This window comes from Sorex araneus, chromosome 2, assembly GCF_027595985.1.
Source record: "Sorex araneus isolate mSorAra2 chromosome 2, mSorAra2.pri, whole genome shotgun sequence".
Classification (NCBI taxonomy): domain Eukaryota; kingdom Metazoa; phylum Chordata; class Mammalia; order Eulipotyphla; family Soricidae; genus Sorex; species Sorex araneus.
The window spans coordinates 357,204,065-357,229,761 of NC_073303.1; the positions used below are offsets into that span (position 1 = coordinate 357,204,065).

The following is a 25,697-nucleotide window of genomic DNA, read 5'->3' on the forward strand; positions in this document are numbered from 1 at the left end:
TGTGCATGTGTGTGTGCGTGCACGCGCACCTATGCGTGGTGCTCTGGCTGCAGATAAAGCGATCTGTTTCCAGGTTGTCCAGTCGTGCGGCCCTGGGATGTTTTGTGTCAGGCCATGTCCAGGCCTCTGTTTGTGGGGAGAGGGGGTGCGGTCCTCAGGTCACAGCAGCCCCTGCCCAGGGTGTGGCCAGGAGGGAAAAGAAACAATCTGACAGTGGCTGCCCCAGAGAACCACCCTCCTGTGAATCTCTGGGAACACGTGTTTGCCTCCATCGGCCAAGGTGGGGCCCGTGCTGGCTCCCCGCATCCTCCTCCCCTCCAGCCCCAAGCGGAGTAGGGGCGCAGAGGGCCTGGCGGTCAACGGCATTACGAAAATGCCACCCCTTTAGCTGTTGGAGGCCTCGCCTAGCTCTGCCTGGCGCCTTCTGCCCACGCTGGAGGAGGTGCAGGGGCTGCAGGGGCCAGGAGGGGGCGCCTGCGAGTCACGCTCCTTCTCTGGGTGTGGAGCCAGGATGGCAGGGAAGGTGCCAGGGAGGGCACCTGGCTGGCACGAGTGCCCCTGCTTCCAGAATGCGCCCGACCTCCAGCCGAGCTCCTGAAGCGGAACATGCCTTTAAGGGAGAACCAGGGGGCTGCAGACGCCCCCCCACCCCGAATCCCACCTGGCGTCCATGGAGGTCTTGCGTGGCGGGGAGAACCCCATTTGCGACGTGCTCCCCTCCCCCACTAGAGACCCCGCTGGCCTCAGGAGAGGTTTCGGCGACAGGGCAGGGGGTCTGCGCCCTGCAAGCTTCGCTCTGACCTCAGGGCACCCCTGCCAGTGCATCACTGCAGCCCCCCTCAAGCTTTTCTTGCAGAGAGCCCGTCTCTCCTGTTACCTGACCTGGGCACTGAGGGTCTTAGCAGCGTCAGCATGTCAGCATGCCCCCTCTGCTTCCCTCTCTGCCCCCTGCCCCCCAGTCCTTTCTCCAGGACCACAGGGGTGTGGATTCATCATGAGACTGATCAGATGGAAGGCTCTGAGTGGAGCTTCTGGAAAGTTCTTCCCTGCAGCTAGCACCCCCCAGGCCCTCCTGAGAGGTTGATGCAGCTGAGAAGCACTCGGTTCCTCTTTGAGACCACTGTGGGCCTCCGGAAGTCAAGGTTCCAGTGGGTGGACGTGTCCGCCAGGCCCCTGCGTGGGCACCCTGGGGCGCCCCTTAATTCTGCAGTGGGCAAAGATGTGCCATTTCTTGGGTCTGTCCTCCCGGACCTCGTCCTGCTTTTTCCTGGCTCCTTCCCTCTGCCGCACAGTTTCCTGCCAGCACCGCCCCTCCCCCACCATCCCCACCCCCAGTGGGGTGGGCAGAGCAGACCAGGGCTGGAGGATACCCTAGCCAGGAATAGGGAACTCGGGCATCCAGCTCCGGACCCTTTCTCCACGGCCCTAAGCCCTAGAGGACACTGTCCGTGGCCTCCCAGCCCTCACAAGGACCCTGTGGCCCTAGAATGCCCCAGTGGCCGGCCTGCTATTTCTTGCATTGGGTCATGTTCACTCCAAGCGGTCAGCCGTGAGCTGGGGCCACCCCACGTGGACCTTACTGAAGAATCTGGGGGAGAGGCACGAGCTTTGACCTGAAGTAGTCAAAGGTAGATTTGTTTCGTGTTAAGACAAGTGCGTTTGTGATGCGGCTGAACGCCAAGCGAGCTCTGAGCTTCCGGTGTGCTGGGGACACAGCTTTCAGCTCCTCGTTCAGTCTTCAGTGCCCGCCCCGTTCCCCCAGCCAGGCCCCTGCGCTGGCCGGTGCCTGGGGAGAGAGCAGGAACTCTTAGTGTCCCCAGAGGAGAGGCCCAGGAGGACCGGGGTGGGAAGCGACTCAGCGGGAAAGCCAGTGTGAGCCCAGCCTTGTTCTGGCCCTCCCTGGAGAAGAGCCACCAGGCTGCAGGAGGCGGAAACAGAAGGGCACCGGTTTAATACGCTCCGACACACGGAAAGCGCAGCGTCCAGGGCGTGTCCCCTGCTCTGGGAGCCTGGCGGGGACACTCCTCTGTGGACAGGGGCAGGTCCTGACCTCTCCCGGGATTTCATGTCCGCAGTCTGGGAAAGGGGCTCAGTCAGGTGCAGAGGGAGGCGCAATCCAACCCCACCAGCAAGGGACACGGGGCAGAGGCCAACGTGGTGGCCCGGCCAGCCGGGGCTGCTGATAGGAGTGGACATTGCTGGCCGTCAGCGACACTGAGAAGCTCCCAGTTCACTGACCATGGCCAGTCCCTGCATATCTGTCTGCCTGTACACACACATACGCACACATGCACTCATGCATACATACATAGGCACATGCATGCTCACACACACATATGCACACACACGCTCATGCACACACATGCACAGGCACATGCACGCACACAAGCATGTATACACACATGAAAGCACATGCATGCACACACACACACACACGTGTGCATATGCATGCACTTGCACTCACTCAGGCCTAGAGACTTTCGATCCAACAGAGCTGAGATGCAGAAATTGCATTAAGGGGGGAAAGGCCACTTTTCCTGCCACCACTACACAATCACCCCCTTATCAGCTGAAATGCGAAGGTGGGAGGGGTCTCTCGCTCTCAACCAGGGAACTGAGAGAATCTACCTTTCTTTCACTCAAAACACTGACCTCCAAATGATGTCATAGGAGCTCAAGATGTGCAAGTTTTATAAAAGGGGCTTTGATGTGATTTGAAGCGAATGTGGCCTCGGATGTGGACAGACTGGGACCAGGTGGTCACCTCTCACAGAAGTGCAACTCTCGATATAATTTAATCAAGTCAATTAATATTGTTTAATAAATAGGCCAGAAAAAGTAGCTGAGTTTTTCTCGGCAGGATGCGGCGTGCGACCAAAGTTATGGAAGATTGTCCCTTGAATCACTAAGGCAAACTTTGTTGAGTGTCATTTTACATAAAGCAATCACATAAAAAAAGTTATAAATAGAAAAAATTCCAAAGTCCTCCCACAGACAGACAGGGAAATCGAAACACGGAGAGAAAAATAAAAATAAGAGGGAACAAAACAAAACACAACCAGCCCTCTCCCCCACCCCCACCCCATTCGCTTCAAGTTCCTGGTCATACAGTACTGAACATCTTTGGATATTTTACAATGTACAACTCCAAATTGCAGCCAAGAGAAAAATGAAAAGAACTAACCAGTCGTCTGAAAAATCGGGTTTATAAGAAGTCACAACCTTTACAAAATAAAACCCAGCCCCAACACCGCTGGATTCCAACGTGTTCCTTCCCCCTCTTCCGCTCGGAGGGCTGATTGCATCCTGGTCGGGAGGGGAAGGCGGCAGGTGGGGTCCCGGAAACAAACGCTGGCCACGAGACAGGGACGACAGAGGCGGCGGCTGGGCAAATGACTTCTGAAGGGCAGAGGGGCCCGGGGCGAGCCCCCGGACTGGAATGGAGCTGGGGGTGCCCCCGAGTCAGGGGTCTCTCCCCGGGAGCAGGCGCCCGAGTCTGTGGTCTTCTCTGGCCTTTTTGTTTTCCTGTGTTTGCCCAGCAGGAAGCCAAGGCGAGAGGCAGCGCCCAGGTGTCCACAGCTCCGGGTCTGGGGCTCCCACCAGCCCCGGGCCCCCTGCCCATGGGACCTGCTCTCCTTTTGGGGGTACTGAGGGCCAAACTCCGCAAGAAAGGGGCGGGGAGAGAAGACCCTGAAGGCGCGGCACCAGCAGGGCCTCCTCCTTCTCAGACCCCCCTCCCCCGGCAAGAAACTCTGACCCAGGGACGGAGCGGCCCCCACATCCTGGGGCCCGTGGCGGGAGGAGAGAGGGACACAGCAGGGGGAGCCAACAGCGACTGAGAGTGGGGAAGCTGGACGGAGGGTCCTGGGCAGGCGGAGGCCCACGTGAAGAGATACTCACCAGCCCTTCGAGGGGTCCCAGGAACCTCAGTACCGTGAATGGACGCGGTGTCCCCCCCACCCAGGAGCTCAGCTATACCCAGAGAGGAGAGTAGGGTTTGGGGTTCCCCCAAATGGCCTGCAGGCTGCGGACCAACCCTCACCACCCCCCACACCAGCCCTGTCCCCTGTCCAGTTGGGCCCTGTGGCTCCCCAGTGCTGCCGAGAGCCCGGCTGGCCCCCTGGACGGCGCAGGGCCCAGTGGGTGTCCTCTGGGAGAGCGCCGTGAGTGGGCCGGGCCGGCCAGGGGGCAGGGGGATGAGAGTCGGGATAGGAGCTTGCCGGCCCCACTCCAAAGCAGGGGAAAACTGACCCAGCCAAGGTCACAGGACAGAGGGACAGCAGGAGGGTCTACACCTCTGGAGGCCCCCTCCTGAGTCGGGGGAACATCCCAGTCAACGAGGGGCTTTCCCAGGAGGGCCCCTGCGGAATGGGACGGAATAAGTGTCCGGGATTCACACCATTGGGGCACTAGTGGCCAATCCAGCAAACAGGCTCCGGCTGGGCCAGCTCCCTCCCTGGCCCCCACGGCTGCTCAGTGGCCCCGGGGTGCCCAGTGAGAGCGTGGTGGGCTAGGAGAGAGCCCTGGAGAGGCCAGACCCTTTGGGGAGGGGGACCCGGGTAAGATGGCCGGGGAGTACCAATGCTGCAGATTTCCACCCTGTCTCTCCCCGGTGACTGGAAATAAAAAGTTCAGGGGGACAGATCGGGGCCTGGCTGGTGGAGAGGGGCGCGGGCCCGGGGCGGCCGGTTGCCCCGTGCCTCCCCTAATTGTTGGCTTCGGACATGGAGGCCACGTGGTTGAGGCCCGCGAGCCCGGGGAGCGTGGCCAGGCCGGCGGCCCAGGGGTCGGGCAGCGGGAAGTAGGGCCGCGCGGCGGCCACGTTCTCGGCCAGCGCGAAGGCCAGCAGGCCCCCCGCGTGCGCGTCGGCCTCCAGCTGCGCGTGGCCGAACAGCTTCATCTGCGTCTCCTCGAACTGGCGCTCCAGCTCCTGCAGGCTCAGCGCGCCCTTGGGCGCCGCCAGGAAGTGCTTGGCGGGGCTGGGCCCGGGCAGGCACACGGCGCCGCCGCCCAGGTGGCCGCCCACGTCGCCCAGCGCGGCGGGGGGCACGACGAAGGCCGCCTTGTCGGGGCCCGGGCCGGCCGGCCCGAAGAGCAGGCTGGCCGCCCTCCAGGCCGCGGGCTTGCGGCCGCGCCGGGGCCGCGCCAGGCGGCAGCTCTGGCGCTTGATGTGGCGGTGCAGGTGGTCGGAGCGCGTGAAGCTCTTGTAGCAGAACTCGCACTGGTAGGGCCGCACGCCCGTGTGGATGCGCATGTGGTTCTTGAGGTCGTAGTTGTGCACGAACTTGGCGTTGCAGTGGATGCACAGGTAGGGCCGCTCCCCCGTGTGCTTGCGCATGTGGATTTTCAGCTTGTCCTGCCTGCAACGCAGAGCGCGGAGTCAGTCCCGCGGGGCTGAAACCCAGCACAGGAAACCCGGGCCTGGCCAAGGGGGTCTTTCTTTCTTTCTATTTATTTATTTATTTATTTGCTTTTTGGGTCACACCCGGCGACGCACAGGGGTTACTCCTGGCTCTGCACTCAGGAATTACTCCTGGTGGTGCTGGGGGACCCAATGGGATGCTGGGAATTGAACCCGGGTCAGCTGCCTGCAAGGCAAACACCCTACCCGCTGTGCTATCACTCCAGCCCCCCGAGGGGTAGGGGGGGAATCTTTCTAACCTGGGCTCTGTCCCACACAGTTGTGGCTAGTCCCCTGCATGAGGCCTGGACAGGGGCCCTATCCCAAACGGCCGCCCCGCCCCCTGCCAGGGCCGTTCATAAGCTCAGGGTAACCAGGCCTCACGCCCTTCCCCAGGGCCTCCCAGCCTGGAAAATAGACTCCCTGAGGCCCCGTGCAGGTCGGCAGCCCGTCCCTGCGCCCCTGGGTGGGCAACCCCTGCTGATACTGACTGCTCTTGACCTATTCTTTCCATGCCGGGCCCCTCCCCCCACCCCACCCCCTTTTTCCTGGCACGCCCCTATCCCCTCCTGTCCCCCTGTCCCAGCCCCTGAGCTGTTGAGGTCCGCCTGTCCTCGGCACACCTTGCCCAGGTCTCCGGTGCTGTGGTTCCTCACCCCAAGCCCTCTTTGTCTGCAGACAATCCCGGGATTTACCAAAGAGCCAGGTGCAGCAAGAATGCAGCCTAATCTAGGCGGAGCTTTTCAGGGTTTAAGTGGCATTATTCGGAGGGGAGGTGGGGTGGGGAGGTGAGGCTCCCTCTGAGGATCTGGAGCCCCCGTTCCAGCTGCAGACCCACCCTGACATGCTGGATGCCCTCAGGCAAGTGAACTAACCTCTCTGTGCTAAGTGGAGGCCCCTGCTAGATATCCAGGCCTGCTGTCCAGGGCTGATGGGGGGAAATGGAGTGGTAATTGGGCCAGGTTCAATTACACCTCCCGGTGGTCTGTCTCTCTGTCTCTCTGTCTCTCTGTCTCTTTCCCTTTGGTATTTTAAGTGGCCCCCAGCACCACCGGTTGTGGTCCAAAATATCAAAGGGAAGAGAGAAGAGAGAGATAGAAAGAGAGATAGAAAAAGAGAGAGAGAGAGAGAGAGAGAGAGAGAGAGAAAGAGAGGGAGAGAGGGAAGAAAGAAAGATAGAGAAGAGAGAGGGGGAGGAAAGGGGAGAGAGAGAAAGAGAGAGAGAGAGAGACAGAGAGAGAACAAGTTCCGCTGGGTGCTACTCCCAGTTGATGCTCAAGCATTGCTCCCTGGGCAATGCTCAGGGACCACGTGGTGATGAGGATCAAACATGAGGCCCCGGCATGCACAGCCTGCTCTCCAGCCCCTTGAGTCATCTCCCCAGCCCTCCTCCGGTGGTCTTAAAAGGCACATCCACAGCTGGTGGTTTCTATGAAGAGCCAGTGGCAAGGGATCCAGCTGGACACACCTTTCTGCCCTGCCTCCCACCTCCCGTCCGCAGGGGTGGGGTGGTGAGGGGCCACCTGTCACTCTGGGCTGAGGTCTGAGGTCTGAGGTCTGGAACCCTGAGCGTGACCCCACGACAGCTGGCGCCCGGGGTCTCCCGTAGACCCGGCCACTAGAGGGCGCACTGGCACTCATATTTCTCCCTGGTTCCTTGGGGTCAGCCAGGCGAGAAAAGGACGTTCAAGGGTGGGGAGGACCAGACCGAGCCTGGTAGAGGCAGAGCCTGAGCTCCCACGCAGGCTGGAGGGCACCTGGGAGCAGGGGCGGGGAGGAAGGGCAGGAAGAGGGAGAGTGCATCCCTGGAAGCAGCTGGTGCCCAGCCCCTCCCCCCTTCCTTTTGGCCTTCCTGTGACCCACCTTTGTCTCTCTGGATCTCTGTGTCATCCCACCATCCCGCCCTGTCCTCACGCTTCCGGTTGCCCCGCTCCCTGCAGCTGAGTCCAGCTTTCACCTGGAAGGGCCCCTGGGGGACCCCAAGGTGTGCGGCAGAAGCCAGCCGGGAGGGTCCCCTTCCTCCTGCCGGGAGTGCACAGGGCGCCCCGAGGGGCTGGCACTCGCCCTCGCCCTCAGCCTCCCTCCCTGGGCAGCCCCATTCTGACGCCCGGGTTCTGTGAACAGCTGTACGGGGTCAGGGGCTCGGGGCCAGTCTCCCCTGGAGCCCTGCTGGCTGCTTGGCTTCCCGAGCTCCCGTCCCGGCTTCTCCAGGAACAGGACAGTGGAGGAGGCAGGAATCTGGCCGATGGAGCAGCCGGCCTGAGGCTGAGCCGGGGGATGTCTCGGGCACTTTCCTCCAAGATCAAAGGCCCCTCCCTCCCTCCAGGGCCGCCCTGGTCTGCTGCCCCACAAGCCCTGACTTGCCCTTGAAAGCCTGTCAAGGTCAAGCTCTGCCAGCTCGCCCCTCCCAGGAAGGGGGCAGCCTGGTGACTTGCGTGGACAGTGCGGTGCTGTGAGCGCTGCCAAGAGAGGCGTTCAGTGTCCTCTCCCTGGCCCGCACACATGTATGTAATCGCGTGAGCCTCTGGTGCGTGAGCTCACGCTCCACAGGCGCATCTCCTCAGTGCACTGTCCACCACGCAACAGGGCTAACCCAGAAGGCTGTGGGCCCGTCCCCTGGGGTGCTTTGCCAATCTTCTGCCCCTCCCGAGGTTCGGGACCCCCATAACCGCGATGCCAGGGGGGTGCCGTCTCTCTAGCAGGCCCTATTTCCTGATTGACTTGGGGCCTCCCCAGTGCTACTCAGGAGAACTGGAGACCCCTCCCTGCACGTCTCAGCCCCGCTGGAGGGTCCAGCCGGGGGAGTCCATGAATATTCCTGAATATTCAGTGCTGGGGAGACGGGCCAGCTCTGCGCTGTTCTGGGGCCCCTAGGGCCGCACTCAGCGATGCTTGGGGGGGGGGCACGTGGTCCAGGGACAGAGTCGGGGTCAGAGGCAAATGCCTCATCCTCTCAATCTCAGACCCTCAGCCAAGCATACTTATTCATGTTGGTTTTGGGGCCACACCTGGTGGTCCTCAGGGCTTACTCCTGGTTCTGTGCTCAGGGATCATTCCTGGTGGGCCTTGGGGGAACACAGCATAGGGTGCCGGGGACGGAACCAGGGTCAGCTGTATGCAGAGCAAGCACCTCCCATCTCTCCAGCCCCAGCTTTGCTGGTGTAACCCCCTCCGCCAGCCCCGCCTCAGGCCAAGCTGCGTGCCGGCGGGTCCCTGGTGAAACTGGCTTTCCCCTCTGTGTGTGTCCTGTTTGGACCCCGCGTCCCACTGGGGCCAGCGTGGGCCTGCGTGCTCCAGCTTTCCCGGCTGTGAGCCCCCTCTTTCCAAGCACCTCTCCTAGCCCTGAGTTTATTTTTGCAAAACTGCCCCGTGAGAAATGTCTCCTCCATCCACTCGCTCCAGGCTTCCAAGGTCAAAGTCAAGGGCAGTCCTCCTCAAACCCTTCCCTGTCCACTCAGGCCTCATTCTTCATCCCAACCCCACAGACCTTCCTGTGCCCCTGAATACCTCAGTTTCCCCAAGGAACACAGAGCCGGTCAAGGGAGACCGGTCTCAGGGTCCCTCTGCCTCTGTCTGCATCGCCGTCCCCGAGGCCGGGAGCTGGGCAGGGACAGGGCTCACTGCACAGGAAGGAGGAGGTTGGCATTTCTGTCGTTCTCCGGAGGAGAGGGAGGCAAAGAGACACCGAGAAATGCGTGCAGGACTTTCCTGCCTAAGTGGAATCACAAAATCCTTCCGGTCTCATTGCGGGATGGGCTGGAGATAGCCAGTGAAGGGGCAGACCAGGCCAGTGCCAACTCAGGGCTCCTGCTGCCCACTCAGGGGCTCTGTCCCCGGGGCCACGTGCAGCTGAGACCCCTGGAGCCTGGTGGCTCGACTTTCTCCCTTCTTCCTCCTGGGGTTCGAGGGCTCCGGCTCGGAGAAGAACTCTCCGGACGCTTTTGTGTCTCGCCCAGTGGCCTGGAGGTGCAGGGGATGCTTACAGAGCCCGTGGCCACGCACCAAAGGCCCCCTGGGACAGGGCTGGTTCTCGGAACCTGGACTCCAAATCTCTCCTGGTCCCCCCCCCGCCCCATCTGCCGTCTCCTTCCTGTCTGTCCCCATCTGCAAGGGCTGGCACCCCACGCCCTACCCTGCACCCCCTTCCTCCAGCTTGGCGAGGTGCTGACCGGAAGGCTGAGCCGTGCTCAGTCCCGGGGTGGGGGATGGGGGGGTGGGGGGGTAAGGAAAGGGCTGCAGGTCTCGCCCGGGGCGGCGGCCACTGCGCAGACTCCCCACTGGGCTAATGTTTCCCAGCACCAGTCACCAGACTTCTTGGTAACCTGATGGTCTCAGACAAACTCTCTTCCTGCCGCCACTGCTAATGACATTACATTATCTTAATAAGGTCCCCAGAGCTGCCAGCGGTGGGAGGGCTGAAAACAAAACCCAGAAAACGCAAAGGGGCGGCAAAGGCAGCAGCCCAGCAGCCGGCCCCCGGGCCTGCTTGCAGAGAGTGGGTCTGGGGTGGGGGGGCTGGGGGAGGTCGGAGGTTGGGGACGGGGACAGTGTGACCCTCCGGAGGAGCCGCCCGGGAGTGGGGTAGAGGCTGTCTGCCTTCCCCGGGGCTGGGCAGGCTGGGCTGCAGTGCTGACCCCGCCAGCCTGGGGTCCTCCCCCAGGGAGACTGTCCAGTCTGCTCTCGGGCACCCCCTGCAGGCTGCCCGCACCCCAGCCCCACAGGGCAGGAACCTAGGTGGCGGGGGAAGGGCTCAGCCTACAGCCGGGGGAGGGGCCTGAGAAACCCCTCAGCACCCGGGGAGGGGGGGGGCACTGGGGTGTCACTGGCTGTGGCCCCAGACTGCACTGTCCCCCCACCCCCCGGGAACCGAGCAGCAGTGCTTGACCCCCAGACCCCTCCGCCGTGGCTGCCCAAGTAGGAGGGGATGAGAACAGGACATTCTGGGGGGGTCCACGTGTGAGTCCAGGGCCAGTCCCCGAGGCGTGCCCTGCAGGGGACGAGGGCTCTCCAGTATTCCCCCAAGAGGGGCAGGTGGGTGGGCTGCAGGACAGAGGCGACCGGCCGTGACTAAGAGAGACTGGGCTCCAGGGAGGGAAGGAACCTGGCCAAGAGGATGGCTTAGCCCTGCACGCCGGTGTGACGAGACCCCATAAAAGGGGCCTGCTGGGGACGCCGTGCCTCACGCCCCCCCCCCCCCCCCTTAGTGCTGCCTGCAGGAAACCAGCCACCAGGGGTCCTTGGGCTGGAAAGGGATGGGGGTCAGTCACAGGGCACTCCCCAGAACAAAACCTGCAGGGCAGGGGTGGGGGGGAGGGGGTCCAGGAGCTGGGCCGAGGTGCAGGAGGGGGTGGGGTTGCCCAGTGGACAGGCAGAGGGCACAGGTGACCTCACCTTGGCCAGCGGGCTGGGAAATCCCTTCCCCTGCGACCCCACCTTCCAGCCTAGGGGTTTTGCTGCTTTGGGGAGGGGAGCACAGGGGGGAGGGCTGAGGGCGGGCGCTGAGGTCGCTGGAGACTGGCCTGGGGGTGCAGCTGAGCAGGGGGAGATGGGGCAGGGGCGAGGGAGTAGCCGGGCTGTGCTGGCCATGGGTGGGAGGTGCAGCTCCAAGGCCAGCCCCAGTGAGCACCAGGAATGTGCAGGGAGGGAGGGAGGGAGGCTTCCGGGATGTCACTCTCCTTAACGACGTGCAGCATCGCTGCCCAGACCAGCTCACAGAGGGCGCTGAGGTCAGGGGGCCAGGGGTGTGTCTGCTGAGAGTCAGGGAGAGAGACAGAGACAGAGACAGAGAGACAGAGACAGACAGACAGAGACATAGAGACAGACAGAGACACCAGAGACAGATGGAGAAAGAGAGACAGAGACACAGAGAGAGACAAAGACACACAGAGACAGAGACAGAGAGAGGCAGAGACACACACAGAGACAGAGCGAGACAGAGGGAGACACACACAGACACACAGAGACAGAGAGAGACAGAGAGAGACACAGAGACACAGATAGAGACACACACAGAGACAGAGACACACAGAGACAAAAAAAGAGATGGAGACAGACACACAGAGACAGAGAAACAGAGACACACAGAGAGACATGAAGACAGAGACAGAGACACACACAGAGACAGAGAGCGAGGTTGCTGGGCCTGAGAACCGAGCCGTCTGACCCATCTGCAGGGCTGGTCACTGGGGGTGGGTCTGGGCCCCTGAGCACTGTTGGGGAGGCCTCCTCTCAGACGGGCCGGGAGACAGAGAGGGGGTGGGGCGAAAAAGGTGCAGACCATCTGGCTTCATCCTGGCCCCGCCGGGAGTGCTCCTTGAGCACAGAGTCACGAGCAAGCCCTGAGCACTGCCAAGGAGACCTCCCCTCAAAATTAAAAGGGTTTTGTTGTTCACACTCAGAATAGGGCTATGGGATGGCGGGTGTGGGAGGGCAGGGAGGGGGCTGGGCGCCAGCAGGGCTCTGTGCTCTCCTGACCACACCCTGCAGAAGCAAGCGCAGGAGGCAGGGGTGAGTGTGCCTTCTGCAAAGGGGACAGGTGCGGGGGGCAGGCTGTGCTCCGGTCCCGCTTGGGGGCTGGCCCCTGAAGCCATTCCCCGGCCCGGAGTCCCTGGTGGAGGCGGATGGGCTGGCCTGGCCTGTCCGCCTTCCCTGGCCTGCAGGCTCCGGCCAAACTCCGGGCCACAGGGACGGGGTGAATTCAGGAGGGGCTGCAGAGGGGAGGGGGCAGCGTTGGGCGGCTGGGCCACGATCTGGGCTGTGCGTTGGTTTTGCAGGGCAGGGGGTGCCACGCAGCTGGCCGGCTCTGGGGCCCGCCCCCTTCCCGAACCTCGGGTTCCGCCTCCACCCTCTCCCCAGCAGGAGGGGTCCCCCATGCAGCTGGAGGGGACCCCTAGGCCACCCCGGAAGTGACCCGTCTGTCCTCCGAAGCAGCCTGGGGAGAAATGCTGTCCTTGAACTCGGCCCATGTCCCCCCCCCTCCTCAGGGGGGTGGCCAGCCCCCAGGAGACGCCCTCGGCCACGAAGCATGGTCCCAACTTGACACGCAGGCGACTGCCAGCCTCTCCCTCTGTCCCCGGCCAAAGCTGCGGGCCCCAGAGGAGCCGGCCTGGCAGTTCCCAGAGATCTCTCCCAGTGGGTGATGTCAGCACCGCCAGGGACATGGGGTCCCTCCAAGCGGACATGTGGCAGGGACAGTGACTACGGGGGGCGGGGGGCTAACCTAGCGAGGCCAGGTCCTCAGGGCCATCCTGTCCCCATGGCGACAAAAGCAAGTGGCAGAACCAGGCAGCGCACCGGCACCTCTTGGCTCCCACTCAGGACCCCAAAGAGCACCCTGGGGAGGGGCTCCACCGAGGACCAGCAGAGGGGCCGGAGAGAGAACAGGGGATGAGGCACTCGCACGCGGCTGACCTGGACTTGACCCGTGGCACTGCAAAGGGTCCCCGAGCCCCACCAGCAGTGATGCCTGAGCTCAAAGGCAGAAGTGAGCCCTGCGTGCTGTGGGGGCCCACTCCCCCCAAACAAAATAAATGAATAACTACCCAGGAGCCCTCCCACTGCACCTAAGGGTCCTCGGGGGGGGGGGACAGAAAGTCACACCAGTGCACACACGGGTGTGTATGGGTGTGAGTGTGTGTGTATGAGTGTATGTGTGTAGGAGTGCGCAAATATGTGAGTCTGTCTATGAGTGTGTCAGTGTGTGTGTATGGGCATGGGTGTGTGTGTGAGTGTATGTATATGTATGTGTGCATGTGTGAGTTGCATGTGTCTGAGTGTGTATGTAAGTGTGTGTGAGTGTGTACGTATGTATGTTTGTAAGTGTGTGTGCAAGAGAGTGTTTATGTATGTGAGTGTGTGTATGTGTGTTAGCATGTGAGTGCATATGAGTATGTGTGTAAGTGTATATGTGTGAGTGTGTGCAAGAGTGTGTTTATGTATGTAAGTGTGTGAGTGTGTATGTGTGTGAGAGTATATGTGTGTGAGTTTTAGCATGTGCATGAGTGCGTGCGAGAGTGTGTTTATGTGTGTGTATGTGTGTGTGAATGTGTGTGTATGTGTGTGAGTATATGTGTGAGTGTGTGAATGTGTGTGAGTTACGTGTGTATGTGCATGTATGTGTGAGTGTATGTTTGTGACTGTGTGTTTGTGTGTATATGTGTGTGAGTGTGTGTGTTTGTGTGCGTATGAGTGTATACAGAAGCTCCCCCTTCCATAGACCTTAGTCAGAACTGTCCTGTTGTTTTCTGCCCTAACCGTCCACCCCAGAGGGTACTTGAGAAAATGTTTTAGCTCTAAAAGGAGTGTGATGTCAGGCTCTAGGGAACGCCAGCAGTCTTTGGCAAGGAACGGGGCACACACATGGGACCCAGCGTAACCTCTCCCGGGAATCGGGTCCCTCACTCCACCCTGCCCCGTCCTGCCTGCGACCTGACGTCACTTGGCCCCGCCCCTGCCTGGGCAATGACGTCACGGCACCCGGCCCCGGCCCCGCCCACCCCCCCGTTGCCCACGCACCTGGTGAAGCGGACCTCGCAGATGTTGCACATGTATGGCTTCTCCCCGGTGTGGGTCCTCATGTGCCGCGGCAGCTTTCCCGCCCCCATGATGACCTTGTGGCAGATGGGGCACTGCTGCGAGGCCTTGGGCTTCAGCTTGCGCTCCTCCACCAGCGGCCAGGGCGGGAAGAGGCCGCCCAGGTGGGTGGCACTCAGGAAGTTGAGATAGGCACCGTAGTCGTTCTCTGCCTTGATGGGGCCCAGCGGCCCCCCGGGCAGCTCGGGGAACATGTCCTTGAAGAAGTCGTTGGGGAACGGCGGCGGGGGGGCCGGGGGCAGCTCCTCCTTCTCCTCCTCCTTGATCTTACGGTTCTTGATGACCAGGTCGAGGGGCCCAGTGTCCACGGGCTGCTCGGGCAGCTGGGCAAAGGCACCGAAGTCCCCCGGCCAGAGGTGCGGGAAGAAGTCGGGGGCAAACGGAGATAAGGAGGGTCTCCTGTCCGGGAGGTTGGCCTTGGGGTACAGGTTCTCCCGCAGCAGGGACTCGATGGAGAAGTCCCGGATCACGCCCAGGGGCCCGGGGCTGCCCGCGGGGAAGGAGTCGGGGAAGTCCCGGGGAGGGTCCGCGTAGGGCTTGTCGGTGAGGTGGTCCGTCCTGGAAGGGCTCGGGTGGCAGTTGAGATCCTGGGCGTCAGGTAAGTTTTCCTGATCGGCAAAATCCTCCGCGTCCTCCTCCTCCTCGTCGTCGTCCTCCTCCTCTTCTTCCTCCTCCTCCTCCTCCTCGTCCTCCTCGTCCTCCTCCTCGTCATCATCGTCGTCCTCCTTGTCGTCCTCCTCGGGCCCGTCCCCGCCGGGCTCCATGATCTCCAGGCACACGTTGACGATGCAGGGGATCTCCAGCAGGCGGGCGGCGTTGAGGATGTGCTTGACGTTGGCGGCCGTGATGGTGAGCGTGGAGGTGTAGGCGAACTCCAGGATGGCGGCCAGCGCCTCGGGCTGCACGAAGTCGATCTCGTAGACGTAGGGCTGGCTGCCCAGGGTGCCGGCCGTGAAGAGCTTCTTGAAGTACTTGCTGCAGGCGGCCAGCACGGAGCGGTGCGTGCGGTACTCCTGCTCCCGCACCACCAGCACCACGTCGCACAGCAGCCCGTCGTGCCGCTGCTCGTTCAAGCTGCACAGCACCTCGCTGCTGTGGTTGGGGAAGGGGATGCCGATGAGCTCGTCGATGCCATTGGCCATGTTCTCAGCCAGAGCCCTGCGGAGACACACACACACACACACACACACACACACACACACACACACACGCGCGCGCGCGCGCGCGCACACACACACACCACAAGGAGGGTTAGCGCAAATGGCGCCCGCCCCGGCACAGGGGGGCTTGCAACGTTCTTCTAAGAAGCCAAACTCTCCGCCCCCTCTGCTCCCCTGCACCCCGAACAGTCGAGAGCCCGGCTCACGGATGGCGGGAGGGACATGGTGGAGTTCCTCCTGCCCTAAGGTCCCAAGACCCAGGAACTGGGGTGTCTCCTGCGGAGTGAAGGCACGGAGTTGGGGTTTAATCTCTGTGAACTTGGGGACCACGCACCCGGAGACTCATAGCAAACTTGGCGGCTCGTGGGGTGCCACGGGAACGGCGGCCGTGCTGGCTGTGCTCGGGTCTGGGCCAGGACCCAAGTGTGTGTGTGTTGGGGGGGGGTGCTCTCTGGGGGCGCAGGGTGGAGGCTGGGAAAATGCTTTGGTGCATTTCCCAAATTCCCCGTTAGCTGTCACAGACCGATATTTTTGCACTGGCTCCCACTACAGGCTGCGTTGTGTCTGTCTGTCCCTGTCCAACTGGCACACGGCAGTTCTGACCCCTGGGGTTTCGGGCATGGCTGTCTTCACGGAACGAGAGAGCACGTGGAAGCACTTGAGGAAGTTACGGGGGTGCTGGGTGCTGGGGGGCGGGGGAGGGCTGCCAGGCTGACATCTGTCTTTCGGAGAGTAGGATACAGATCTGCCAAGGGACGTTCCTGGGAGGGAGACCCCAGGAGAATCCAAGCCTGGGGCTTGTCCCGGGCTCTAGCCCTGTCGTGAGACACTAGGGGTCCGTGGAACGAGGCCGCAGTGAGCTACTGGTGTTACACAGGAAATGGACATCGGCACCATTGGGGGGGGGAGCGGGACCCCCCAACACAGGGGGAACTGTGCAAAACAGCTCTGGGAGACCATCCGGGGGTTTCCTAAAACGCTGAGTAAAAGGGCCAGAGGGATCGTCCCCAGGTAAGGCACTGGCTCTGCACAGTTCCACCCCCAGTACCACATACGGTCCCCGGAGCTGCACCAGGAGTGAGCCCTGAGCACAAAGCTGTGAGTAACCACTGGTGTCGCCCCCAAACCAAGTGACAGGGAAACGCTTGATCCCCTCTCCGCCTTCGCTCCCAGCTCTGTCACCCGGCTCCGGCAGTGAGCACGTCGTGGGGGGAGCAGGGCGCACTCCTGGAAGTGTCCCTGGAGTGAGGCTTGGGTGGTCAGCAGGCCTGGGCACGGGTGGACGGGGGGGACACGGCCTGCGCTCAGAGGGCAGATGTGTTCTCGGACTGCCGGACCAGCTCTGCTCCGGGGGTCCTGCTGAGCTTGGTTCTGCTCGACTGACAAACCATGTCACTGTGCTCTGGGGGGGCTTGGATGAGCCCCCCTCAATGGCCGGAGAGCCTGTGAGGGATGAGCAGATGGATGCCAGCCCCCTACTCAGCCACAGGCAGAGAGAGCTCCGGAGCTCAGAGGAGAACCTTCTGGAAGCTCTTCTCTTTTCCTGTTCTCCAGAGCCGAGTCCCATGGGCATGTGGAGGGCTGGGAACTCAGGGTGAACAGAGGGGACTCAAGGCCGGGCAGCTCCTCTAGGGGGTGGGCAGCCCCGAGAGAGCCCAGCCGGGGCAACGGGTGCTGATGGGGGTGTAGTGAGGGAGGGGCTGGGGGCTCGGGTCACCATGTCCTCAGCCCCCACCTCCCTGCTCCTGATGTTCTGAGCCCACGGGGCAGGCTCTGAGCTCTGTGTTGTGCCAACCTGGGCTGGCACCCGCCCTCTGCAGGCCGAGTCCTGCCCTAACCGTGGCCTCAGGACCACCATCTGTCGTTGGTGCTCACAACCAGGGGGGTTGAGGCCTTTATCCCCCCAGCCCCCATTTTATAGATGGAATAAGTGAGGCACCAAGGGCTGCTTCACACGCAGAGTGAGCAGGGACACCGAGATCTGAGTCTGCTGTCCATCTGCCGCCTGTCACCTTCTTAACCAGGGTCCATTCGAACATAACCAAGAGGGCCCGAGCGATAGCACAGCGGGTAGGGTGTCTGCCTTGCATGCTGCGGCCCACCCAGGCTCAATCCCCGGCATCCCACAGGGTCCCCCCAAGCACCGCCAGGAGTGATTCCTGAGTGCAGAGCCAGGAATAACCCCTGAGCATCGCTGGGTGTAACCCCAAAAATAAATAGAAAAAAAACAAACAACATTCAAATGTAACCAAGACTGACCAGTGCCCGGAGGGAGTTTGTAAGTCTGTATCTCATGGTGATTCATTAAAAATTATGGGGGCTGGAGTGATAGCACAGCGGGTAGGGCGTTTGCCTTGCACGCGGTAGACCCGGGTTCGATTCCCAGCATCCCATATGGTCCCCTGAGCACTGCCAGGGGTAATTCCTGAGTGCAGAGCCAGGAATAACCCCTGTGCATCGCTGGGTGTGACCCAAAAAGAAAATAAAATTATGGAAAAAGGAAAAACAAAAAAGAATGACCGGTGCCTCTGCTAATGCTCAGAGGGCGGCCTTCAGCAGTGCCCGGGCTCCCTAGGGAAGGAGGGTGGGGAGGGATGGGGCTGCATGGAAGGTGGGCCGGCTACCCCAGGAGGGACAGGCCAGGCAGGTGCAGGCCCCCAGCCAGCCTGCAGGAACTGGAGGCTTCAGACCCATGGGGCCCCAGACGTCTGTCTCGGGCTGTCCCGGACGGTGAGCCACTAGCAGGAGGCCGTCCTTCAATGCTCGGCAGAGTCTGACACTTGGCAGGTGGAGGTCACACTGGGGGGCGTTCACCAGCGTGGCCGGCTCCGTCAGACAGCATGGCAACAGCCACACTGCCCAGAACTCCCAGAGCCGGATCATGAGTCCTTTGTGTGTGTGTGTAGAGGTGTGGGGTGGGGGATGGGGGGGTGGTCTGGACCACATCCTACACGGCTCAGGGGTCAGTCCTGGTAGGTGCTCGGGGGACCTTACACAGTGACGGGGATCACACTGGGGTTCGGTATGTGCAAGGAAAAGAACTTAGCCCCCGGACGCTCCCTTCCCTTCAGAGTTGAGGCTGCTAGATTTCAGAGTTTATGAAGAGACACAGTAGATCATCCTATCACGGGCCGGGCTCTGCCCATTTCCTAGTGTAGAGAGTCACGGTATTTGTCACGACAGTTTTCAGGTAGTGAAACTTCATTCTGACAAGGTCAGTATTGCTGGACACAAGTGGACACACTGAGGAAATGACACCTTGTTCTAGTTCCCTCAAGCTCCCCTGTGGAAAGCATCACTCGGCCCTTCAGAGGGAGCTTCTTGTTGGGAAAGATGTTGAGTGAAATAAAACCAGACTGCTGAAACTGGGTCAGCACAAACCAGGAGATTCGTTCGTTCTTAGCAATCCAGTTTTCTTTGCTTGTTGGCCCCGTTTGGCAATGCCCAGGGGCCACTCCTGGCTTAGTACCTTCCCTGTGCCTTTATAGCACCACTTCTTTCCTTTGAATTTTTTTAGTTGTGTGGTCTCACCTAGCTATGCTCAGGAGTCACTGCTAGCTCTACACTCAGGAATTACTCCTGGCGGTGCTCGGGGTACCAGATGGGATGCCGGAAATCGAACACAGGAGGTCTGGCGCCTGCAAGGCAAGCACGCTTCCCCGCTGAACTACCTCTCCAGCTGCAGCACTACTTCATTCATCTTTCTTCTGATAGACGGCAAAGAACAGTGATTGGCAATAGTCAAACTGTGCTTGAAATGACCGGGAATGGAGAATGGAGTGTGTGCACACTAGCTTCATAAGAATGTTTCTTAGGACTACTTTTCTGGCTGAAAATTGTCATTGATCTGGTCTTTGAGCGTTAATGCTTGGCTCATTAGGTCACTGCCTAAATCAGTTCTTGTCCCTATAATATCTTCTGTTGCATATACTGGTGTGTCACTGCATAGAGGGAAAAGATTGGAGATAGTCTGTATTTTATATGTAGGTTATATTCTGTTGGGGTGTTTTTATTGTGCTGTTTTGGACATAACAAAGAATTCCGGACAAAAAAAACACACTCCTGGTGGCGCCCTCAGCTTGGTGCTCAGGGTGCTGGGATGCACGGGGCTTTCTGCACACAGAGCCCGAGCCCGCCCTCTGCGTCTCTCCCCACCTGCCAAGTCTCCCTGCGAAGAGTTTATAGCTTTGAAGACAAAATGGCTATAAAACGCCTTTCATGGGCAATTCTGTAAGCTCCCCCGGCCCCGTTAAACAGAGGACAGGAGCACGTTGGGAATGACTGGGTCCCGGCACAGGGGGATGGAGAATGGCCGCCCGCAAATTGCCCTGCCCCAGTGCTCCCGGGGATAAGTGCATCAGCTTCCTCCCCGTGTAACTTCTGGGGATCCCTGCTCTGCTCTGTGCCCGCCTTCTCCCCTCGTCATCAGGTGGGCCTGGTGGCATGGGATGAGGGGTTGCTGGGGGCCTTTCTCCCTTCAGAGACCTGGAGTCCTTCCTGGAGGAGGGGGTACAGCCTCAGGGAGCTGGGAGCAGTTTTTCCAGGCAGGAGTTTGGGGGTAGGGAGTGGGGAGCTGGGGGGGAGATGCTAACAGTTTTGTTGTCTCACTGGAAAGTAGTGCTCTCCCCCTGAACTCTGGAAGTTTCCCTGGTGTCCCTAAGGCTCCTAGGCCTGAGAGGGCCTGTCAATGGTCCCTCGTGTCCGAAGGGGAGGTCATGCCCCAGCCCCATCTTCCTGCCCGGGCCCCTGTCCCCTCCCTCTCACTTGGCATTCTGTCTTCAAGAAAAACACACTCAAGAAAGAGATCATACATGCACTTACATGTGCTCACACATGCGCACACACATGAACACATGCGCACACATGAACACATGCACACACACATGAACACATGCATAATTGTGTGACACATCCAAGCACACAAATGTGCATACACACATGTACACACAATTTTGTACACACGTACATGTACATGCATACACATACACACATGCATACACATGCACATACACATACATGCACTTTGGAAACAGAATACTCAGTGGTGAGGGAAGACCATACAAGACACGAGCTTCTGGCCGGCAGGTGAGAGGGAAACAGGAAGGATGGAAGTGCACAAGGACCGGGGGAGGAGGTCAGAGGCAGAGAGCAGGGAGGGAGACCTTGGCAAGCGTGGGTACCACTGCAGAGGGCACCAGGCTTGTTGCAGCCTCCCCTGGCCCTGCCCTCCCAGGAAGGTTGTGGCACCTAAAGCATGTCTGGAGCAGAAGATTCTAGAGTGTAAGGTTTGCCCAACTCGCCTGTTTACAGCACGTCTCATTTCCGAGCCTTGGTGTATTCAGCTGTCAAATGGGAACATCCAGGTATACCACGTGCCCCCTTGTCCCCCTCTCCCTGCTAGGTGGTGGCCCTGCTTGCCCGAGCCGAAGCGGGGGTAGCAGGGAGGGGGTATTGTAGGAGAGAAGAGTCTGGGTGATTGAAGGGCAGGGGGAGGTTGGACTTCCGGTATCGATTTCTCAAGAATGACTTTTTGTTCGTATCTGCATCCTGTTCTAATAACCCAATCAATCAAGCCAGTGGCCGGCATTTATAATAATAATCGATACTAACCGCCCTAGAGCGGGTGCCTGGAGCATGCCGGTCATTATTGCTGGTGGAGTTCACGGGGTCGGGCGAGCGGCAGAGGCTGGGAGGCAGCCTCGGGCATCCTGGGAGCTAGTTCTTAGGGAAGGGTGTGGGCAGGCAGGGCAGGGGAGAAGGCAACGGGAAGCAGGGGAGAAGGCAACTGGGGGCGGGGGGGCAGGGGCGGGGAGTCTGGTCCAGCGCCCAGCCAGCTGGGCAATCTCTGCCAAGAGCGCCCCACCCTACCCGCCCATCCTTGGCAGTTTCCCCAAGCCGGGGCGCCCCACCCCTCGGCCCTGCAATGCCCTGGGGCTGCCCCGGAGGTTGGGGCTAGACATGTGGGCTGGGGAGAGGGACAGAACCACTTCTTCCTGCAGCCTGAGCCCCACCCAGCTGCCGAGCACCCCAGGCAGAGCACCCACGGCCGGGCTGTCTGGGTGAAGCGGTTCCGTCGGCTCGGCCCCCTGCATGGACATGCCCAGAGCCCACAGTCCCTGGCATGTCCTGGCCCCAAGCTTAGGGCTGGCTGGGGCCAGATGTCCCCTGGCAGGTGGGAGCAGACGCCCCTCCCCACGCAGCTGGGCGCCTCCTTCCTCTTCCTCTCCAGGCCCAGCGCCGCGTCCCGGCCAGGAAGTAGGGGCAGGATCCGGGCCAGCAGCACTCCTGGGTTCTCACGGGCCACCTGTCCCTGCCTCTGGGGCCAGGGATCCCTGCCAATCCCGAACCCCAACACCCAGTTCCAGTTTTGCTGTTATTAGCCCAGGCTCAGAGAATCCAGATCTGATTTTTTTTTTTGGGGGGGGGAGGCTGGGGGGGACACTCGGTGGTACTCAGGGCTGACTCCTGGCTCGGTGCTCAGGGGTCACTTGTGGTGGGGCTTGGGGGGGCCATATGTGGTGGATATTCCAGGCTTTCCTAGTTGTGCTGCTCCTCCCGGGTCCCCGGGTACAGACCTGACGGAAGCCCCTTGCCTCTGAGAGGGGACGAACCTCAGGCTCGGGGATGCCCGCTCTGCCACAGAGCCTACGAGACGAGACGGGGACCCAGGCTTCCTCGACCTGGAGCCCTGAGCCCCCACCTAAACAGGCAGTCCCCGCCGGGCCCCCTCACCGTTCTCTCCTCTCCCGCCCCTCTGGGCTGCGGCTCTCCGCACAAGGGCTCAGAGCACCCCTGGGGCTTTGCAGCAGGAGCCGAGGCCAGGGGCCACTCCTCTGCCCTGAAATTCCTGAAACTCTGCCCGAGGGGAGGAGGGGAAGCAGCCCACCCCGAGTTCGGACCACGCGGTGCCGCGGGTCGGGCCCCGCTCCCCCACCAGAGCCCCTGCTCCACCCTTGGGCCCCTCTCCCAGGCCCTCCCCTGAAATTCTTCAGGGATGAACGGTGCTAAGGAAGGAATTGCGGCACCCCAGAGGAGGGCGAGGAAAGGCGGGGTGGCAGGGCGGGTGCGGGCTGCTCTGGGGGCTCGGGGGAGGAGGGAACATGGGGCATGTGGGGGTCAGAGCTCTTGACCCAACGCGGGAGTGTCCTGGTGTCCCCCTTCCTTCCCGCCATCCCTCTTCACTGCCTTTTCCTTCTCCCCCTCTTCCTTGGGGCAGAGGTAAGGTGCCTGCAGGCGTCTGGGCGAGTCCCAGGTGTGCGTGTGTGTGGGGGGGGGTACCAGCTTCCACCCTCTGTCCCCGAGCCATGGCTCAAGACTGACTTTATTTATTTGGGGGGTGTTTGGGCCACACCCAGCAATGCGTGAAGATTCCTTCTGGCTCTGTACTCAGGGATCACACCTGCTGGTGCTTGAGCGCGTGGGGTTCGAACCCAGGTCAGCCACGTGCAAAACAAACACACTCCCCGCTGCTCTACTACTGCCGAGGCCCTCAAGACTGACCCTTCCGAGCAGCTTCAGCCCTCCTATGACAACAGGCCGCGGTTACACCTAATTTACAGACGGAAACGGCAGGGTCATGGTCACAAGGCAGTGTGAGAGCGCCTCTGCCCCCTACGACTGCAGATTTCCCCTGCGCTGCTTATACACACACACACAAGAACACTGACACACTCACACACACTCACACACTCATTCACGCACACTCACATTCACGCACACACACATTCACGCACACACAGAAAAACACTCACACACTCACATTCATGCACACACACATTCACACACACACTCACACATACACTCACATTCACGCACACACAGAAAAACACTCACATTCATGCACACGCTCACACACACTCACATTCACACACACTCACACACTCACATTCACACACACTCACACACTCACATTCACGCACACACACAAAAACACACTCACACAAGCTCACACACACTCACACTCACATTCACGCACACACACATACACACAAACACACACATGCAGAGGGGGAGAGTCAGACAGACAGAGAGACAGAGAGAGTTAGTTCTCTCGGGCAGGGCTCACTGCGCAAGCTGGTGGGGCGGCCCACAATACACTGGTGCCCCCGAGCTGCTGTGTTTTACCCATCCCTATTTACTAGGGGCCGGGGGGCAGGGAAGAAAGACTTCTTTTCTTAAAAAAAAAAAAAAAACCCACATACCTCTTTATGTTCAAAATAAAGGATTTACTACTTGTGTTTATTACAAGCGATTCCGGTGCCAGAAAGCTCCTTGGGAGGCTTATTAAACCTTGTTAAACCACTGAAAATTTAGATCATAAAATAAATCACTCGCCTCCCATAAACAGCGCCGGGGCTCCTGTTCCCAGGTCTCCGAGCGCCGGGCGGCTGACAGGCAGGGGTGCGGCCAGCGGGCGGGCTCCCTGCGGCCATCCAGCCACCCCTGGGCTGGGGGCACTGCACAGAGCTGCTATTCTCTCTCTGGCGCCCACACCCCGTGGTGCTCAGGGGCTAATCCTGGCTCTGTGCTCAGGAGCCACCCCCGGCGGTGCTGCAGTGGCCAACGGGGGATCTGAACCCCACCGAGGCAAGGGACTTAACTGCAGTACTGCACCCCCCACCCGGCAGCTCTTAAAGAGCATGTCTGCCCCCAGGGGCCGGCTCCTGGTGCCGAATGGGAGCGGTCTGGACTTTGCTGGGTACTGGGGGCGTGCACGGTCAGCCAGGTTGAGGAGTCCGCTACCTGTGTGCTTCCCGAGGTAGCTTAGTGTCTTCCTAGAAGACACCAGGGCACAGCGCAGCTGGCCAGCCGCAGAGCACACTCTGTCCAGCAGGACCCCTGACCACAGGGTCCAGGCAGTGCAGGGAGAGGGAAGCACCCAGGGGAGGGGGCCGGGGCTGCTGAGGAAGCTCGGGCCGGACAGGGTAAGACACTGTCCATCGCTTGCTCTGTCTGCAGCTGAGCTACCGGTGGTCGCTCCCGGGGGTTGCTCTGGGTGGAGGTGGGCATGCAACCAGGTTGGCTGCATGCAAGGCCAGCGCCCTGGGCCCTGTGTGTGGTCTCTGTCCAGCCCCACCCCCACCCAGGACCTTCCGGGGGCTGTGAATCCCAATGCCCGCAGCACACCCCCCCGCCCCCGCAGGTGAACCAGCCCAGGGAACTGGCCCGGAGAGTTCCGTTCTGGTGCCTGGGATCGGGGTCGAGACAGCGTCAGCCTTGGGTCTGCCCCGCCCTGGCCAGGTGTCTCAGGGCCGCTGCCAGGTCACACGGAGAAGTGACGGGACAACAAACGAGGGCCTGTCGGAGGCCGAGTGTTCCCCGGACTCAGGGTGCGGCTCGCATCTGACCACAGGCTGCGCCAGCTGCTGCCGAGAGGGCGGGCCTGGGTTGACTCCCCTCCCCTCCCCCACCCCCCTCCCCCCACACACCCCCCACCAGGCCCCTTGGCCAAGGGCGGAGGCGGCTGTGGAAGTGGGCGGTGGCCAGGAAGGTTCTGGAAGTGGCTCCTCCAATAGGGCACACATTCAAAACAAACGCCCCCGCGTGAGACAGCACCTGGGCAAGTCTCGGGGGCACAGGAAGGCCCCGATGAACAGTCTCGGGACTGTTGGGGCGGGGGCCACCTCCCAGGCTTCCTCCCTCGGGATCACGCTGGGCCGTGCGAAGTCCCGGGGGCTGATGGTGGCTTTAGATCCTACACGTGGACTCAAGAGAACCTGCTCCCAAACCCCCAGATCTAGCTGCTGGCCCCAACACGGGGAAACAGACCGACGCGAGCCCTGGGCCCCTGCCTCAAAGCCAGACGCGTGGACCCAATTTCCCAGGGGCCTCGGGGCCGCCGGGATGGAGTTCTCGGTCCCAAGAACTCACGAAAGAGCCGAGGGGGGCAGACACGTGTTTCAGGGGGGCCGTGGGGGACCGGGGAGGACAGTCACCAAGGAAAGGATGTTGGAATCGAGCCCCCAGGCTCCCAGCCGCTGTGTTTGGCGGTGGACGGGACACCCCTGCGGAAGGAACCACCCAGGGAAGGTAACAGGCGCCGGAGCCCGAGCTGGCCGGGCCTGCCCGCCTGCCTGCTCCGGGGAAGCAGTGAAGTGCCGGGGCCAGAGGGGACGCGTGGGACTCAGGCCAGTCCCAGGGGCGCCCGCAGCCAGGTAGGTACCCACTGCACTGTGACTTGGAAGAGGGGTGGGCAGGGAGGCACGGAGCTGAGGGGCCGCAGGAACATTTGGACTGCTGAAGAGACCCAGGCAAAGGAAGGTTCTAGAAGGAAGGTAGTCTGCTAATGCTGCATTGGAGGGCTTGGGGCCTGTGTCAGCCCCAGGCAGCCCTGGGCGGGTGGGCGGGAAGGGTGGAGGGAGACGGGGTGTGTGTGTGTGTGTGTGTGTGTGTGTGTGTGTGTGTGTGTGTGTGTGTGTGTGTGTGTGTGTGTGTGTGTGTGTGTGTGTGTGTGTGTGTGTGTGTGTGTGTGTGTGTGTGTGTGTGTGTGTGTGTGTGTGTGTGTGTGTGTGTGTGTGTGTGTGTGTGTGTGTGTGTGTGTGTGT

General features: G+C 61.1%; 1 protein-coding gene across 2 annotated transcripts in view; it reads right to left on the reverse strand.

Moving 5' to 3' along the window:
- Nucleotides 1–2,798: 2,798 nt before the first annotated feature.
- The window catches only part of ZBTB7C (zinc finger and BTB domain containing 7C), a 327,045-nt gene continuing 304,146 nt past the window's right edge, over nt 2,799–25,697 (reverse strand). For both annotated transcript variants that reach the window (XM_055129538.1, XM_004616121.2), the window contains 2 exons: nt 13,916–15,151; nt 2,799–5,360 (listed from right to left, as the gene is read on the reverse strand). In XM_055129538.1, coding sequence (XP_054985513.1) covers nt 4,706–5,360; nt 13,916–15,135 — 1,875 coding nt within the window. In that variant the 5' untranslated portion in view covers nt 15,136–15,151 and the 3' untranslated portion in view covers nt 2,799–4,705. The remainder of the gene's footprint in view (nt 5,361–13,915; nt 15,152–25,697) is intronic.